Source organism: Trachemys scripta, chromosome 5 (genome assembly GCF_013100865.1).
Source record: "Trachemys scripta elegans isolate TJP31775 chromosome 5, CAS_Tse_1.0, whole genome shotgun sequence".
NCBI lineage: Eukaryota > Metazoa > Chordata > Testudines > Emydidae > Trachemys > Trachemys scripta.
In genome coordinates, this window is record NC_048302.1 from 28,326,510 (window position 1) to 28,346,190 (window position 19,681).

General features: G+C 39.9%; 1 protein-coding gene across 1 annotated transcript; it reads left to right on the plus strand.

The window, feature by feature from the left end:
- Positions 1 to 9,467: 9,467 nt before the first annotated feature.
- Positions 9,468 to 13,759, plus strand: CISD2 (CDGSH iron sulfur domain 2). Its single transcript, XM_034771421.1, has 3 exons — positions 9,468 to 9,477; positions 10,517 to 10,731; positions 13,329 to 13,759. Exons 1-3 carry the CDS (start codon positions 9,468 to 9,470, stop codon positions 13,416 to 13,418), a joined length of 315 nt encoding a protein of 104 aa, XP_034627312.1. The 3' UTR covers positions 13,419 to 13,759.
- The last annotated feature ends 5,922 nt before the right edge of the window (positions 13,760 to 19,681 follow it).

Consider the following 19,681-nt stretch of genomic DNA (forward strand, 5'->3'; position numbering starts at 1 on the left):
GCCCCATCCAATTCCTGTGCCATCACCTCTCGGCCTTCCCCCAGCCCCTCAGCCTATTCCTTCCCTCCCCCCCCATCCCTTCCCTTCCCAGTGCCCCATCCAGTTCCTGTGCCATCACCTCTTGGCCTTCCCCGGTGTCCCCCACCTCATCCCTTTCCCTCCCAGCGCCCCATCCAATTCCTGTGCCCCCACCTCTCAGCCTTCCTCTCAGCCTATTCCTCCCCCCCCCACTTCCCCAGCATCCTCCACCTCATCCCTTCCCAGCGCCCTATCCAATTCCTGTGCCCCCACCTTTCAGCCTTCCCCTAGCCCTTTAGCCTATTCCTCCCGCTCCCCCCCCCCCCCCCCCCTCTTCCCCCTGGCCCCTCCATCCCATTCACTTCCTCCCTATCCCATTGCTTTCCCCTCCCACACCTCCCCTGCCTTTCCCCTAGAGCTCCCCTTTCTTGCCCCTGATGGGTGTCCGGAAGGAGGAAGTGAGGCAGCTAACATAACCGGCAAGAGAGTTGCTGATCTCAGTGCCCTCTCCTGCTGGTGGGTGAAAATTTGGCTTTGTGTGCCTTAGTTTCCCTTGACTTAAGGGGGTGCCTGCACTTCTGCCTTGTTTGCTTCACAGTGGCAGACAGAAGCAAGTCTGTGGCTAAAATAAAATAACTGCCAGCGGTAAAATATTTACTCTTGCAAAATATTACTTCCCCCAGATCTAGTGCGAGTTGTTCCTACAAGTCTTAAGAATGACTCTCTGGACTGCCAGCCCAGTGCTGCAGCCTCTTCCCTGGATCAAGTTGTGTTCTCTATGCCTCTAATATTACATCCAGCAAAAGATTTTGCAGTCTGAAAGTGGCTAATAAATCTGATGATGCCTGTGGCAGAATAGACTCCAGCTTGCTTCTCTATAGCTACGTGGGCTCTGCCTGGCTCATAGGACAGAAAGCAAGTTTTATCATGAGCCATGACCTGAAGACTTGCAGGGAGTAGTTGTTTTGAGTAAGAAAGGGGTGGATGTTGTTTTACAGGTCTTTTCCAACTGTAACTATACTTTGAAATCTTACACATCACTTTAGCAGCTCTCCCTCAGTTCAGATTATAATCACAGTTCAGCCTGGACTAATTAATCACTTTATAATTGTTAAATATAAGACTTGCACTTTTAACCTTAAAAAAACCCACACACACACACATTAGGTTCAAAAAATGTCAAAAACAGGCTTTACAAGTTTTTATCTGTTCTATAATTACCAGGCAAAGATTCTTAAACCAGTGTTAAACTGAACCTACTTTAGCAATATCAACTAACAGACTTTGTGCCTGATTTTCATTTACACTGAGGCCCTTTATATTTTGACTGATTTTCATTTACTTATCAGGCTGTTTTTAAGGCTCCATCTGTAGTTCATTTACAACCAAGTTAGGGGACCTGGTTAACTTGGTTCTGTAACTAGCCTAATGCAGTTGCTGAGCACAGAAAACTTTGTGTTTAAAAAAAGAAAAATCTTAAAAACAACTATCTAACAGAGCACCCTTTAAAAAAAAAAAAAAAAGTAACATACTATTTAAAATGTTATGGAAAGGATTTTCTGCTCCCCTGGTGACTTTTTTTTTTTTATAAGTGTCTCCTTAGCAAGGGAAATAGGGAAAATAACCATACAAAGTGCTGTCAATTGCACAAAGTGAACTAACTGAAAAAAGAGAGATTTTTCCCCTCCTAATTTTGTACCTACTACAATTATGTTTTCCAACAGAATTGTGATTTTTCACGTTTGTGTCCCATTAAGATCAACTATGTTACAAATTAGAACTATTTGAACCGGTTTCTAGATGCAGTTGTAGTGTGGATAGGACCTCAAGTATCATATTGCTTTAGCTAGCATGGTTTGTTTGGGGACATAAAAAAAATTAAATATAAGAATCATTGCTCTGGCAGGGTAAAAGGTCCTTTAAAAGGTCCACTTTTTGGAGGTGGTTTAATTATGCCAATGGGAGAGCTCTCGCCCATCGGGATAGAGCAGCTACACGAGCGATCTTACTGTGGCACAGCTGCATCCGTACAGCTGTGCTGCTGTAAGCTCACTAGTGTAAACATGGCCTTAGTGTCTTCTTGCTTCAGCCATCTGAGCTCATACATTTATGTAACTGAGGAGGTGTGAAGTCTACCTGTATATTCATACACACCACATCTATCTTTAAGTGCACAACTGACAGCATAAGGGAATACACTACTACTACTTTTAGTGCTCAATCCTGCAGTTTCAAACATTATAATTATTAAACATGAGCTTTTAAAAACTTAGCAAAGTACTTACTGGTCACTAAGGTCAGTTAGCATACCAACTTTGAAGTTTCAAGCTTCAGTCATGTGAGTTATTCTGAAAAAGGTAATCAAAACTTTTTTTTAAGAGTGAGGTGCAGAGGGGAGCTGTTTACCCTAAACAAAATCCTTTCAGCTAATTGATTTGAAACTTAGAATAAAATAAATTATCACCTCTGGGAGGGGCCAGTCATGTGACATGTCAGTCCCAAAGGTGAATGTTTCAGAAACTAATGAACATAGGTAGAAGAGGGGATTAGAATGGAAACTGCTTTGTGATTGCTATAGGAATTTGGTGACAATTTCTTAGCTGAAAAATTCCAGAAGTCCTGTACGTTCACTGCTCTGGTACTTACTGATTTAATGAACACTTGAACAATCAAGCATAGTGAAAGTATGGATGCAGATACAAAATGCAGTCAGAAATACATGGCTAACATTCCAAATCTGGACACAAGATTCATTTCTGCAGTATTTAATAGGCTGGTGTCCATTGTCACACTTAAATGTCTTTTCTCTAAGATGTAATGTATGCATCATGTTGATAGCACTAAATTGAGAAAAACAGCCAAGAATGCTATGGGTGCAAGATTGAAGTATTTCAGTGTTATGGCACACAACAAACTTAATGAGTCTTTTTCAAGAGCATCCTCCTTGAAATAATATTCTCTTGGCTCACAGCCCCTTTTTTTTTTTCTTAGCAGCAGCTTGACCTAACAGCACATGATTGATAGTATGACATTGCTAGACTAGACGCGATAAATCGATCCCCACTGGATTGATCGCTGCCCGTCAATTCAGCCGGTAGTGAAGACATACCCTTGGTTTCTTGACATGCTTTTAAAGTCTTTGGCTCTGATCTGTGCTGACAAATCCTTTTAACCTTGTAAAGTTACATTCACTTCAGTGGCGCTGCACGTGGGCAAAAGGGTCTGCCCGCCTAGATCAAATGGCAAGAACCTTAAGTTATTCAAACAGCAGCTGTAATGTGGGCATGTTGAATAATAAGTTTTGAAGTACTAAATTTATACAGCAACACACTCTACTACATTGCTTTATGGAATCATTTAATGATGAGACAAGTTTGCCTGCTTCTTCCAAAAAGTCGCTCAACAAGAATACAGCCAAATCAGGGGTTATATGGTGCCAAAACTGCTCTTGAACTGAGTAATCAGCAGGAATTTTCACTTAATTTTTAGCAGATGCTGCTCTTTGACTAGAGCTCATTTAAAAAGACACCTTCGAAGTGTTTCCCTAACTCTTGAAAAAATAACCCCTTGAAGTGTGAAACAGACATCTGGTTACTTCTTGAAGTATTTATTCTTTTGTTGAATTTTTCCTCCTGAAGGGCTGCAGTTAGAGACTAAGGACTTGTCTGCACTAGGAAGTTGTACCACTTTACAATCCAACAGCAAACCAGAACAGTTAAATTCTACAATCCAGGAAACTATATGTTCTGGACAGTGCCTGCTCTAAGCACTGTGTCAGCTGTAATTCAATAAGTTACTGATTAAGAACTAAAAGATTACAGTATACTAATACAACCATATTTTGTACAAAGCAGATTAAATATACAAGCATTTTCTAGGACATTTGCTACTCTTTGTATTGTATTACAGTCCCTGTTTGTTGTTCTCCTGTCCCTAACCTGCCTACTTTTCTGTCTGTCCTTAAGTCATGAGCACCTAGGAGAAGGGTTTGTCCCATCTTGAATGTCTGGGAAGCGGCTAGCACTGGTAGCTAGTAGGCACTAGTGATTAGTTGTTAGCATTGTAGGTACTACAATAATAAAATCATCACAACATTTATATAATTGTTGTAGTTGTGTTTACCATTTTACAAAACATTTGTAGACAAGATCATTGCCTTGAATATTATGCAGTGTAACTCAAAGTATTCACACAGTAACAGCTCAAATTCAAGACAAGGAAGGAGATATTATAGAACATATCAAATGAATTATGGTCAATGAAAGATGACTATACAGCACAGAAGTGTAGAGTTAAAATTTTATTTATTACTAATATTTACTACTATAAATGAAAAAGAATGAATGTTCTTTGGCAGCCTCAAATGAAAATTTACAAACTTTGATTTAGTTTGTTTCCTGGCTGTGAAAGAAGGGAAGTAATTTAAAAATATTATTTGTACTGAGTGAGCATCTACTTGGCCATCAATCAAGGATCCGGGACCTGTGCTATGCACCATACTCACTAAGCACACATTTGTTTGAGTGTCGATCTTGTAGTCTCAAGCAAAAGCAAGCCTGATTCCAGAATCAGGGTTGGCTCTAAAATAATATTTGGCTATTAGAACTTTTCTTCTTTTGCATCCCTAAGTTTAATTAGGAAAAACTGTTTCCAAGTAAAAGCTCTTACCTTATCAATCACAGAGAAAGAGGGGGAAAACACAGGGTGGAGAGCAGCATCTTACATACTGGTTGATAAAAATCCTGGGCCCCCTCTACGCTAGAAACTGAACCATTTTTTGAGATCTGATGTCAGTCATGGCCACTCTCTGATGGCTTATGTTGACAGGACAAACTATACTCAATACAATATACAGAACCACAATTCACCGAAAGTACAAGCATCAAGGGTTAGCAGGGAGGAAGGGAACAATGTTTGGAATTGGGTTTCAGACACTTCCTTCTAGTATTGTCACACCCTTAATGTTCAAAAGTCTCTACCTCTTACTTTCTTGCCGTGGCTGCCTCTTCCCCCCCATTCCTGTGTGTTTGTTCACATCTGTCATGCTGAAGTGTACAGTACTGTCTCATGATGATCATGCTTTTTATGCTGGCAGTATAAATATATACAATATATAGACAACCTTTATCTGTACATCAAAATGACATGTTCGTGAGTGAGGTAAGGTAAGCGTCAAATTCCCTGTAGGAATTACATACTGATTATATTTTAATTTTTCAGTGGAGGGCCATAGGTACAATGTTAGAACCTAAGCAGAATCCCATACAGGAAGAGGCCACTTTTATGAAGCCTCTCTTACAAATGTTTGAGCCACCTCTGTTCAGAATATATGCTCCTGTAGTTGCTGTGAAAGAGTGTGTGGGGTGACAGGGAGGGAATAGAGACGTCAGGGGCACATTGAGAAGTAGCCTCCACAGACCACTTGAGTGAATCTCTGACCTTGTCATCTTACATAGTAGTGTGACAAGCTGCATGTGGATCTAATAGGGGATTTGGGGTTTCTTAATTTATTAAACTGTGATCCAACACTGACAGGACTATCTGTTCTTCCTGCTCCACCTAACTTGCTGAGTTATCTAGTGGGAATCTGAAATTAGAGGTTTTTTGTGTTTAGAGTGCGTGGAAGTGAGAACTCGTTGACTGAATCTGTAAAAACAGGAAGCAGTACAATCATCTGTTAGAAAAAGCCCCCTGCTAGTTAACTTTGAGGAGAATGTAATTCAGGAAGTAACTTCTGAATTTGCATAGAGCCTGGAGTCACTGAAAATCCTAATGCAATAGCACGTTGCATGCTGAATGGTGGATCGTTCATACACATTTAGTGTTTTAACTTACTGATGAGCTGCTCTGTAGCCAGTTGGAATAGAAAGTGGTGTAATAATTACAGTAGTAAGTAAGCACCTACAAGTGCATACATAATTTAGTTTTTGAAACTGATATTAGAAAGTATCAGAGGGGTAGACATGTTAGGATCTGTAAAAAGTGACAGAGTCCTGTGGCACCTTATAGACTAACAGAAGTATTGGAGCATAAGCTTTTGTGGGTGAATACCCACTTCGTCAGACGTATTCACCTACGAAAGCTTATGCTCCAATACTTCTGTTACTCTATAAGGTGCCACAGGACTCTTTGTCGCTGATATTAGAAAGTAATTAAAAAATGCAACAAAGCTACCTCTACTGCTCAGTTTTTCTATGAACATCAGTTTTGTATTAAAGAACCACTCTAGCTGACAAACTCCTTCCACCTGATTTTTTTTTTCTTTTCCAAATGAGAGGGAGAGGACAGAATATCAGCTGCAGGAAGCTTCAATGTACGCTGTGGCCATTCACTTGAATTAGGCTGTCACTGTCAGGGTTCCCTTTCTGTTTACATCTAATAAAGGTCTTGTTACTATCAGGGAACTTAAAGTGTGAGTATGAAAAAAATGAGTGGACATCTACTTCCCAGAAACTGGCAAGGGGAAAAATAGGGAGAGGGGCAACACCCTGGTAAGGGGCCTATGCCCCAGCTTCTTGGGCGAGAGTTACTCCTAGACACTCTCCAGGGACTCCACTTTTTGGATTGGTCATTGGTTAGTAGAAGTGTAAGTTTGAAGACTCACCCCTTTCTGATTGACTCACTGATTGACTCACTCCCTTCCCTTCTCTTGTGTTCTTTTGAGGTACAGAGATTTGTCTTTGTTACTCTACCCCTTTCCCACCCTCTATTTTTGGGTGCCCTCAGAAATAGCTCCAGTGATTTGCCCTGATGCTCAGCATTCCCAAGCAATAGCACTGTGAAATTGGCTTGATTCTTATGTTTGTGTTGTCCACAGAATTCCGCATAGCATCAGTGAGCAGAATTTTGTTAATTTTGTTGGATCTGCTTCAGAAAGCTAGGTGTAGCCACAGAGGCAGGGGAGCTGTTTGTAGGCTCAGAAAGACATTATTTGCATGAGCTCAAATTTGAAATGTCAATTTTTCAAGCCATATCAAAGGGTATCCCCGTGGAAGTTCTGTGGCAATATTTTGTATCATGAGTCAACTTTGTTTTGATTCGCTGGAAAGCCTCCAGGTCCCATGTAAATATACTGCAGAAGTCATTGGCTAGTGAAGCTAAAAACCCTGTGCATTTTGCTACCACAGTACAAATAATAAATAACGGCTTCCTATTCTGGTTGTTACGTGTCTTCTCTCTGTTTCTCCTCTCTGTGGGTTTGTACCCAGGTGGGCTGAGACTTTGTTCCTCAGTCATGCCTACCAGATCAGCTATTATGTCTTTGAGCTTGGCTTGAGGTTCTCCGTGCTATGTTAAGATGTCAATCACTATTCAAAAATCTATTTAATGCCATTTGATTCTAATGGTATTTTTAGATGAGGCCCTTCTTCTCCCTGTGTGTTTAGTCTTATTAAGTGTGCTACATGTTTTGTAAGTGACCTACTTTGGTCTGTAGTGCTCCCAAGTGTGCATCTTATCTGTCTTGGAGCTCTGAGAAGATCTTACAGATTTGGGGAGGCCAGGTAACTCACCTTCTCTGCTAGTGGGTCTACTGAATATGTGACTTGAAAAATTATTTCAGGGGAGAGAATCTTTTCTTATGTTAATTGCATTCTCACTAAATGTACCTTCACAAGTTAAAAAATGTATTAAAATCCTTTAAGTGGTGGTTTGATTTCCGAATCTTCATGTGCTGGAACAAAAGCTTTCCATACAGCATTGTGTCGTATGTGTAACACCTCCTGTGTCAGCACACAACATGGTTAAGGCATAATTCCTATCTGCAAAACCTGATCACAGGATCACTTACTTCCTAAGAAAGTTCTTGAGACCTTATTTTCAGGATGCATTGTTTCTGCTATTGGCGATTGAAAGAATAGGGGAGGTTATGCCAGATTATCCTGGAACAGTGGTTGAGTCCACAAGGTACCACTACTTTAATCTAGGGTGACCAGATAGCAAGTGTGAAAAATCGGGACGCGGGTGGGGGGTAATAGGTACCTATATAAGAAAAAGCCCCCAAAAATCGGGACTGTCCCTATAAAATCGGGACATCTGGTCACCCTACTTTAATTAGATACACTTGAGAGGTTTGCTTCTCCAGCTAGGTCATTGGTTCTTGCCATACATACTCTGAGCCCAGTCCTTTGAGGTTCTGGGCACCCAACTCCCACTGGGTCAGTCAGAATTGGATGCTCTACACCTTGCAGGATTAGACCTTCTGATGCAATTCAGCTCTGGACAAGCTGACTGGAAAGAGACTTCTCTACTGAAATATTAATGCAAATTTGGATTTTAAACAAAGATTCACTCAGTTCTTCTGCCGATTTCCCTGCAAAATGAGGGTACTCAAGACTTCACATAGCTGTCACTGATGCTAATGACAAGAACAGACAAGCTATCAGCAACTGGTGTCTAGGACATATAATACTCTACAACATTTACAGATATTACTGTGAATACTTCAGAATTTAGTACTGTGGAGAACTCAAAAGTTTTTTTGAGTGTGGGACAATGGGAAAAGTCAGAGGTAACAGAAATTTCTAGATAGTATTGCAGGAGCTGATGTTAGCAAATTCTATGAGAAAGCAAACTAAGAGTGACTCTTGCAGTTGGAGTTGCAGAAAGACTGTGCTTCCAGTCAAAATTCTATACTGAAGTTGGGTACTTCTCCCTTTGGCAGTTTATATGCCTCTTTCACACAAGCCATGGTGCTTTAAATGCTCATTGTCATTCTCCCAGGTAGCATACATTAAGGAGGGCTTTTACTTCAATGGCTAAGAAATGAATAAAGAGTGAATAAATATCACCATGCAGCACTTTCATTATGTTACATACTTTCCCAAACAGAATTCATTTCAGAAGAGGCATGGCATTCGGAGTTGTGAAAGTACATATGCATGTTCTTTTCTTTTAATAATCTGTTTTCCACAAATGCAACCCTGTTGTACAGAATAAAAAAACCTGCTGCATCTTTTTGGGTTACTTGAAGCTTTTAGGACAAAAAATACTTCTCATCTTCGGTTTGCTATATTACATTTCCCTTCTTTTAATCTTGAAACACAAACTGTAGAACACATCTAGCTATATTTTGGCCCTAAGCCCATTTAAAGAGGAACTTGGTTTGAATGCAAACAGCAAGATAATTGGGTACTGTCTTTTTACAAGTAGTTTATGTAATAGTTTGGGCTCCATGACCAGCCTATTCAAAAATTCTCTTTATTTAAAAAAATATTTTAAGCGTACTTCCCTCTTTGAGGATTAAAGTGTAAATCCAAATAACCTAGAATTAATATTCTGCTTCCGCATAGCTCATTTCCTCAGAGTCTGAGGGGAAGCACCTTAGCAGGTTCTATTGAAGTCAATGGAGCAATGACAATTTACACCACTTGAGGCTCTGCTCCTGTATATGTCTTGTAAAGGTTAATATATACCCCCATTTTACTGGTATACGTGGATGCTTTAGAATGATGCAAGAGGGTAAGTGGGTCTTGAGAGCATACTTAGCGCAAATAGAATATTGAGGAAATTCAGGAGGAAACTTAAAACAAGTTCTTCAGTGTATGCTCAAGTGGCAATTTTCTGTGGCTTATATATGTTTACTTGGCCAAATCCAGATGGGTTTTCGTGGGGACAGCAAAAGAGACCTGTCTGGTTTCAAGAGCCTCTGTCTGCCAAATGGTAATATCCTGCTCCAAAGTCTTGAGGCCCTAGAGCTCTTAAAAAAAAATAAAAATAAATAAACATTGGCAAAACGACTTTTTTTCCCCCATTAACTTCCTTCTTAGAAATGGTTGTACCATTTCCACTGATTTTTTTTAAGATTTCAACCTGAAGATAACACCAGCCATGGAAAAACTTCAGACCCAATGGTTAAAATTTGCTGAAGTTATAAGTAATTGAAAACACAGGGTGATAGAAAATCTTAGGCAACCTTAACCTATACATGCACATGTATGTAGAAGTTTAAGCCTGATGCAGTGTAGAAGAGGAATCAATGGAGAGATCCAAAATAGGATTCACACTCAAAGAAGAACCCTTAAGAATGCTCACTCAAATTAGCCTCTGGCCGTTTTCTAACAAACAACACATATTGTTAGCAGTTCCTCTTATATTTGTTAGAAAATGATCCAAAAGGTAATTTGAGTGAGCAGGTAAAGCATTAGGGAGCCTTTGTTTAGTGTGAATCATGGTTTGGATCTCTACACTGATTTCCCCTTCCTCTACTGCATCAGTCTTAAACTATGAGTGAGAATCTGGCCCCATTGAGATCAATGGGAGTTTTGCTCTGGACTTCTCTGGAGCCAGGAGTTTACCCTTTATTCTGTCTCCAGAAACCTATGTGCACCTCCTCTATTTTCCAGTCTCTCTTCACTAGTCCACTCCATCTGTTAGCCTCCATGCCCTACTCATTCTAAATCAAATAGGAAGAGCTGCTTCTGTGCCATTTGAGTGTAACTGATGCTGAAATCAGTTCACAACCCTAGTGCTCTATATAAAAGTCTAGTGTGTTCTTTAGTTTCAGAATGGCTGCGGTTATTGCCGTTCCTGGGGGTCCTGGCACTTCTTGGATACCTGGCTCTTCGTCCATTCCTCCCCAAGAAGAAACAGCAGAAGGATAGCTTGATTAACCTCAAGATCCAGAAGGAAAATCCCAAAGTAGTAAATGAAATAAACATTGAAGATCTGTGCCTCACTAAAGCAGCTTACTGCAGGTGTTGGCGTTCTAAGACGGTAAGGTGCTTTATAGCAATGCCATAGGGCTATGCAGTTAACTTCTTATTGTCAGTTCTGCTTTCTGTGAATTGGAGCACATTACTCCCACCCTGAGGCTGGACAGGTTCATGGGTTCTCTAAGAGTTGTGCAGTTCTTTTTCTCCACTCTAAACCTATGCAGGAGAGCTTAGAAACCTACAAGCCACATGATGGTCTGTACTGTGCACAATCCTGGACCTATGAAACTTTCCCAATGGAATGTTTTGTTAAAACAGATCCTTTTATACAAAACGTTTAGATGAAACAGCATTTTCCAATGGTGGTGTGGGGGAAAAGGTTTCATCAAAACTTGACCAGCTCTGGAATGAACCTTAAAGTACATTGGGTGCCTCTGGATTTAGCTGCTCCTCCATTGGGCTATTTTGTCATGGAGAAAGCTTTATTTTTTTTTTTAAATACACTTTGTAGCTCGGAACAGATGTTCTTAATGCTTTATGCTTCTGTATGGAGTTTAATTCCTCAGCAGCAGCAGTCTTCTGACTGACCAGTGCCATATAGGGAAGATAGGGATTGCTAGGATGTTGGAAAAGAACAATAGCAGCAAACTTAAAAAAAAATTCTTTGTAAAATGCTCTTAAACTCCACCCTGATGCAACATGCTGTCTTTGGCACATTTAAATGGGTATGTATACAGTAACTCCTTATTTAACGTTGTCCCACTTAACATTGTTTCAGCGTTACATCCCTGCTCAATTAGGGAACATGCTCGTTTAAAGTTGTGCAATGCTCCCTTATAACGTCGTTTGGCTGCCTACTTGTAAGATTCTGTGGAAGAGCAACGACTTTACAAGGGAGCATTGCACAAGTTCCGCTTCTCTGCCTCCGCCGCTCCCCCCACCGCCAACTGTTTGGCGGCGCTTAGGACTTTCTGGGAGGGAGGGGGAGGAGCGGAGATGCAGGGCTTCCCCGCTCCTGCCCCTCCCTCCCAGAAAGTCCTAAGCACGAAGTGCTGGGAGGGAGGGGGAGGAGTAGGGAAGCCCCGCGTCTCCACTCCTTCGCCTCCCTCCCAGAAAATCCTAAGGCTGTTTGGCAGCGCTTAGGACTTTGTGGGAGGAGGGATGTGGCGTGCTCCAGAGAGGAGGTGGAGTGAGAGTGGGAAGGGGGGGGGGGTGGGAAGAGGGGCGGCCTGGAGTGGAGCGGGGACAGGAAGAGGCGGGCCTGGAGCATTCCCGGCAAAATCCGAGCCTGTTCTCGGGGGAAGCTGCCGCTGCTGCTGCAAAGGTGCTTTCTAGTGTCTTTGCCTGCAGCAGGCTGTATCTGTGTGGGATAAGCCAGGGGCACTTCCCAACCACAGTACAGTACTGTACAGTATCCAGTATAATGCCTTTTGTCTGCCCCAAAAAAGTTTCCTTGGAACCTAACCTCCCGCATTTACATTAAATCTTACGGGACAATTGGATTCGTTTAACATTCTTTCACTTAAAGTTGCATTTTTCAGGAACATAACTACAACGTTAAGTGAGGACTTCCTGTACTGTGCAGAAAAAGGGTATCTAGTCTAAAGCTGCCCAGACTTTAATTCTGAGAGCTACTTTGTTAACTGGCTGGAAGTGAAAGGACTTTTAACTTGTCTATTAAATATACAACACAATCATAATCTTGTATCCCTATCTCCTCTGAGAAATTAAGATTAATTGCTACTTATTGGTCAGAATCAAATCTGCAGCTGGGTCACATTGTCCCTTATCCTTTAGCTTCATCGAAGGAGTGGCAACAGCTCTCATTTAGGGGAGGATGTGTTGCATTTGGTTCTTAAGCAGTGGTTCCCAAACTTTTAACAACCTGTGAACCCCTTTCACTAAAATGTCAAGTCTCACGAACCCCCTCCTAAAAATGAATATTTCCAGGGATTTTCTCCTTTACCTGAGTATAAAATTATAAAAGCACGGATCTTGGAAATATAAAATTTGTTTTTATGACATGCTTATTACACATTATTAATTTATTTATCATTACAGTATTTTTATTACATTATGAAAACAGCAACACTCTCCCAAGATCTCACTTTCGTAGCTGAGGAGTTCTTCCTACATAAGCATTCAGGTCTTGAGCAGTCCAGGCAAAAACACATTACAACAAAATTTAACGTTGTTCTTCATAATAATTTTTAAAACAAATACTAGCTGCCTATTTAATTTTAAAAACAGCAAAAAAAATCCACCTCCCTTTCCATTTCTTATAAGGAGTCTTGAATCCTCCTCAGTGTGATAGATATGCTTGCTTTGATCTGCTTAGCTCTTGGAAGTCCAGGGGCTCCGGGCTGCTGCCTGGGGTTCCTAGGGACAACTCTGTCCTCCTTTAGGGAATTTTTTCCCCAAGAACCCCCTGTAACATTTCACGAACCCCAGTTTGGGAACCACTTTCTTAAGTTACACTCTGAGCATTTCTGACCTATAGGCTTTTTTGTTGTCATTTGAGTTGGAGTTTTGATCTCATTCCAACAATATGGATTATCCTCTACACAAACGACCATCACTTGTTTTAGTTGCTTGCAGAGCTCTTACTAACCACAAAAGCTGTACAGTAAATACACTAATCATTCTTGTCTTTTCCAGTTCCCTGTCTGTGATGGCTCTCACAACAAACACAATGAATTGACAGGCGATAATGTGGGTCCACTAATACTCAAGAAGAAAGAAATATAGAGAATCTCTAATCCATTAAATCACGACTGATGTGAAGTCATTTATACACTTGTAATTGCAGGACACAATGTTTTATGTACGTTGTGGCATTTTTAGTCTAATGGTTGCTGTAGATTTCCTTTTGGTTTAACCTATAGTTACAGGCAAGTGCTAGACCTAGGTCTGTGATTTGATACTTTGTATGTTCTGAAGAATCATGTCTTGTGTAAAACTGTAAAGTAAACATCTTTGTAAATAGGCCTTTTTATCTGAACACAATGACCACTCCCCATCTTACAATTAAATCTTTTCAGTATGAACGTGATGTAATAAAAAACATACTACTCGTAAAGGGCCAGATATATATCTTTCCATTGCTTTTATTATAGGCGGTGATGCTTTTAAGGAAGAATGAAGACTGCTTTTCAGGGGGGGACGGGAAGGGGGGGAGGAAGGGAATCCTATTTTTGTCCTACTTAGTGAGCCAGATCTTCAGCTGGTATAACACAGCTCCATGGACTTCAATTGAGTTATTTTAGTTTACACCAGCTGAGGATTTGGCCTAATGTGTGTAATTGACTAACTCTTCTTTTTGCCATACCAATCCTTCCACCCTGACCTGCTGCACAAAATATAATGTAAGATGTAGCCATGTCAGAGGAACAAAAAATTGTTCCAAAGAGTATGGAAAAAGAGAACTAATAGCCAACATTATAGAAGCAGGTATTCTGATGGCTGGAGGGAGTACAGATCAGTTGATTTGTGCAGTAATCCTAGACTGTCTTCAAATTAAGTCACAGTTGAGGTTAGCCAGCGATACTTCCAGTACACCCTTATTTCAGGACTCCAAACAGTTTGTCCCTTGCAGATAATTCTTACACTCATGATGCACTTTTACCCAATATGAAAGTCCCAAGGACGGAGCAGGGTCCACTGTTTAAATCACAGAACTGGATTCAAGGTGTGATCTTTATTCCTGTCTTTACTACTACATCACCCAGGATAAGTCACAACTTCCCTGTGTCACCGTTTCATCTATCAGTCTTCAATAAATAATTCTTACCTAGCCCACAATGCTTATCAAAAGCTTTGATCCTTCAGTGAAATGCACTGCAGGTCAGTTGTTCAAAGCCTAAAGAAAAACTTAACAGATGACAGTGCCACAATCTGCATTCTACAGAGTTAGACATTAAGGCCTCCTTCATACTAGTGATTTTTTTCACCATTAACACCAATTTACCTGAACCAGTGCTAGTAAACTTGGAAGCCCAAGTGCAGGCAGCCTAATGACTGCCAACACCATCCTCAACCTCATGTCAGAGAAATACTGCATTCAGACAGCAGCTTATCTACACTACAGCTTCTCTAATGGTGGGGGAAAAAATTTCCAATGTTTCTAATGTAAACTTAGGCCCTGTCTATAACAGGTGTTGCATTTCTAGATTTAGTGTGAGGTGCCAAAAGGGCCTGGCTGTACTAGAACATATGGCATTTTATAGGACAGTGTTTATAAAATGTTGGGACACTATGGTGTTAACATACTTGGTCTACCAAACCATATAATGGAACTGGAGTACATACCCACTAAGGTTTTAATACTGTTACATAATCTAGTTTGGACTTGTCCTGATAAAAGCAAGGCCAAATTGTGTCACGAGTACTGTGGAGTTAGAACATGGTGATATTTCTAGTGTAGAGGAACCTTAAGATTACTATGTATATTGCCTGTCTACTTTAGTTAAAAGGATTACTATTGAGTCAATAGTGGAGAATTATTATATAAAAGTAATAAAATAATTTGAATTGAAATCTTTAAATCAAATCAAGATTGGGCTTGAACTAGACTATAGCTTTTAGAGAGATATTTAAATTATTGGGCTTGATGGAAGAATTACTGGGTGAAATTCATGGCCTGTATTGTTTAAATGGTGTTTTCCACCCTTAAAATCCGCAAGCTATCAAAAGAGGCTGGTTACATTATACAAGTCCATTTGCACTTCCAGCTTTTATCTAGTAACTCAAAACTTTTGCATCCAAGTAATTTGATTTACTCATTTGTGAGAAGTACACCGTATGCATCAATCCACTCTTTGTAATGAAGATTGAGGTAGAGTACAAGAAGCACAAAGTTAGTTGGGTTTTTCCTCAAAAGGCTCACTGAAGGAGAACAGCAGTAGCAAACAACATGCACTTAATGCAATTGCACATTAAAATAACTTAAATACATGACAAAATACTTTTGCCTCTTGGCTGTCAGTTGAGGTTGCTGAAGTATCTTTAATATCTAAACCAGTTAGAAGTCTGGCCCCTGAACACGTATGGACTGTTTTTCTTGATTTTTCTTTTTAAAAACAGCACAAGGCAGAAGTATTTGACAAGCCACTTCTTTGCTCCTTCCAGCAGCACAAAGCTTTATTCTGAGTATTGCACCTGTACCATATGCAGGCAGTGCATGTGAAAGCAGCAGTCCATCTCATTTCGTTTCCACTTCCTTTTCTGGCTGCTTCTATTGCCATTTTAATTCAGCAAGATACTAATAAAGTTAAGCTCTGAGGAGACATTTCAAATCCATAAATCTTTATGGATTTTGAAATGCAAGAGACTGCCTCATCTGTCCTGGTTCAAATCCCATTGAAATCAATGGGAAGGCTTCAGTGGGTTTTGGATCAAGCTTATTAGACAAGAGACCTTCAAATCAAAAGTATACATGCTTGCATGTATTCCTGAACTTGCAAACATGTCATTTTGGTTCTGCAAATGTATAGCCAACCAGACAACTACAAATCTAAAAGAAAGAAAGTTCACAATATTTGAAGATAGTCTTTAGACAGTTTTGGTGTGAAAGCTTCACTGTTGAAAAACCCGAACGAGGAATGATTTCACGTTAGTGCATCAAGTTTAACAGAGGGCTTTCTGATTCAACCTACTACCACCTGGAGGTTGAAATATAAATGCACCAGTGCAACATGAAGGCTAATGGTATCAAATGCATCAGCTGGCTCAGGAAGCCTGTATTGAAGGGGACAACAGCACTGCCACACATTACACCTCTTGTGCTTTTTAGTGTGTTGCAGCTAGATCTCTACAACTCCAGCTTTGTCCTATTTCTTCAAGACATTTTATCAATTAGAACCATTAGTGTTGCCATACCATCTACCCAGATCCATCTGTTCCCGTACCTAATCCTTCCTATTGCAGAAACCAGTACTGGGTTCTTCAGCTGCAGGCAATGCAGACCATAAAGTACCTAGTTAAAATGCTGTTTCTGGGCAGATGTGGGTTGGAGGAAAAATCCTTCTTGACCCTTTGACAAACAGTTTCCATCCCCAAGCATGAGACTGGGATGCTCTTATTTTAGCATGAGTAACTACAAGCATTATGAATTATACATTCTTTAAGTCTACGATGCACAAGGGAACTGATCTTGGCCCCCTGAAGTCAATGGGAGCGGGATGAGGATCAAATCTGAAACCTTACTGCAAAGATAGGAAAAGCCACCTTTCCAATTTCCCATTAGAATATTAGGTGGTTAGCTCTGTCTATTATTAAAGTCGTCATATTTGAACATTGTTTGTGTTCTCTTCTACTGAACTCAGATGCCTTACAAATAGACTAAACAAAACAAAATCCTCATAGTAAAATTAAAATTGGTTATTACTAGTAAAATGCTTTTAATTCTAAACCTTAATGTAGTGACATATTACATATCTTTAAATATTTTAAAAAACAAAATACAAAAGGTTATAAAAATGATTTGTGCTTCTTTGGTAAAAATATTAAAACCTTTTATAAATATTATAAAGTTATAAATATGCTTTGTAATCTTAAATCAGTCACCACCAAAAGCTATCAGTCTGACAGAAAAAAAAGACAAGTAATTCCCTATATTGATATCACTGCCACAATTACAGAGCTTTGTAAATGCCAGCAGTTCACATAGCTGATTGCTGTTTTCCTGTATTCTGTCCTAATGTAGCCCTGAACATACATCAACCCACTGCAGAATATCAAGAGCACACCACGCTGTCAAACATCAGGTTTAGGCGTTTTCTTATTCGGCTTCTATAATTTCACCTGCATACGTTGCTTTTACACTTTCATATAGTAAGTTTGCATCATAAAACTCCATTGTATTTTATTTTAATTGCACATTCATTTTATTTGCGGGGAACACAAGATGGCATGGTATGCTGTAAAAGGCTTTACTGACCTAAGCTTGCCTGCATACAAGTGGCAGAGCAATGAGTGAGTTATGTAAATAACCCCAGCAACCTCAATAAAACCTTGATACCACGTATCAGCATTATGTACTCTGTAAACGTGACATACTATAAATAACTATTGTAGAAATATTGAAAGGATTTTTAAAACTATTATTGGGATTATGACATTAATCCCTTTGTTGGCAAAACCTAGTTTTAGGCCTGTGCTTGAGGCCAATTCTATTCAGCAAAGCACTTAAGCACATACTAAAATTAAGTATGTGCTTAAGTGCTTTGCTGAATGTGGGCATTAGTTACCGTGAGTCCAGCTATACAGGACTCAGAGGGAAAGTGCAGGCTTAGAACATGAGCCTATGTTCCACCTTTTATCTCCTTTCATTTCACTTGACACTACTGGGGGATGCCACAAGAAGGCAGAGACATGTCCCTCCACAACTCACCATGACTGACTTCATGACATGGTTTTGCAGCAGCTGTTCATACACTCATGTCCACTTCTGCCAGCCCAATGCCAATATCAGATGACCAGTAGCATATCAGGGCCAACAGCTATGTCCTTGCAGAGTAGCAGCAACTCTGAGATAGAGAGTCAGGCATGCTGACTGAAGCCCTAACAAACATCTACCTGTTTTCAGCCACAGATGCAGATCCTGGACTAGTCTTAATGGGCTGCTGACTGGAATGGCCAAGGGGCTGACATAGTTCAGAAATTTGGCTTAGCTCACTCTTCACAGGGTGAGTGCGGGGCAGCAACGCAGATGATCAGACACATGGTGGAGTGCACAATCAGAAGACTGGAAAATGGACTGACTGCAACACCTCGTTGCCCTCAATGATGCAGCAGTTAGATGGCTAAACAAGCTAGATTGTGACACATCCTAAAGAAGAGGGAAAGTTAAATTATAATTCCTACATTTACCAACTGTCTAAAGAAATATCCTAAATAGCCTTTCGCCATATTTAAAAAAAAATCATGACTTTGAGTTCCAATATTTGAAATCTTACTAGGGATAGAAACAAAATTTATATCCCCTTTGGAAAGCAGGGAATCTCCTCCCCTTCCCACCCCCCGCCAACATTTTAAACTCTAGTTTTGCAAGGTCATTAGATATTTTTATACTTGTCACTGGTCCGGGATTTAATACAGTCATCATGGATCAGTTTAGTTTTAGAAAAAACTTTCACTTTTTTTCTTTGAGGAGAAGGAAGGGAAAGGAGGAAGAGGAAACATTTAGCTGGCAGTTTATTTATTTGTTTATTTTTTTAAATAGATAATATTGGGGCTACTCAGATATTCAGAAGGTCGGAAGTGGGTCCCCCTAGAAATAGATAAATTAAGAAAGTGTAGTGAGGTATGTCAAAGGTGCAGGAGATAAATGCAATTTATCAGATGGCTCTGCAGTTTATCACATAGACATCTCCACATAGGTGATGTGTGCATATTAGAAACTTCAGTAGTGATTCCATAGTTGTGTTAAGATTTGCACTTAAAGCTAAAGGACTATTTCTTAATTAATTAACTCTCCAAATTTGGCACAGTAACCATTGTTCTGAGTAAGAACAATTCTATTTCCTACATACCTTTTAAAGTAAAATATTAAGTTAATTTTTCTCTCTCCACTTCCATGTAAGACATACATCTGTAACTCTTGAGCACAGACATGAACTACTGGAAAAACCACCACATTTCCTCATTTCATCACTAAATAATACCTACAAACAACTTCTGAATGTGATAAACAATTATTAAAACTACTGCTATTTAAAAAACAGTCCAGTCCCTCCAATAACAAACACAAATGTAGACATCAACTACAAATCCACAGCATAGACGCTACTCATCTACTAAAAAGCACAACACCAATTCATCTTTCCAAACAGTTAGAAAACATCAATTTCTAACAATTTCAAATGTGGTCAGAGTTAAAGGTCACACATTTTGTGCAGAAGAGAAGAGGAAATTGTTACGAGGTAATATGGAGAAGGTGAATTGAGACTACATAGTTTAAATGAAAACTTTACTACATTTTCTGGCTTTTTTATGATTGTATATATATTATG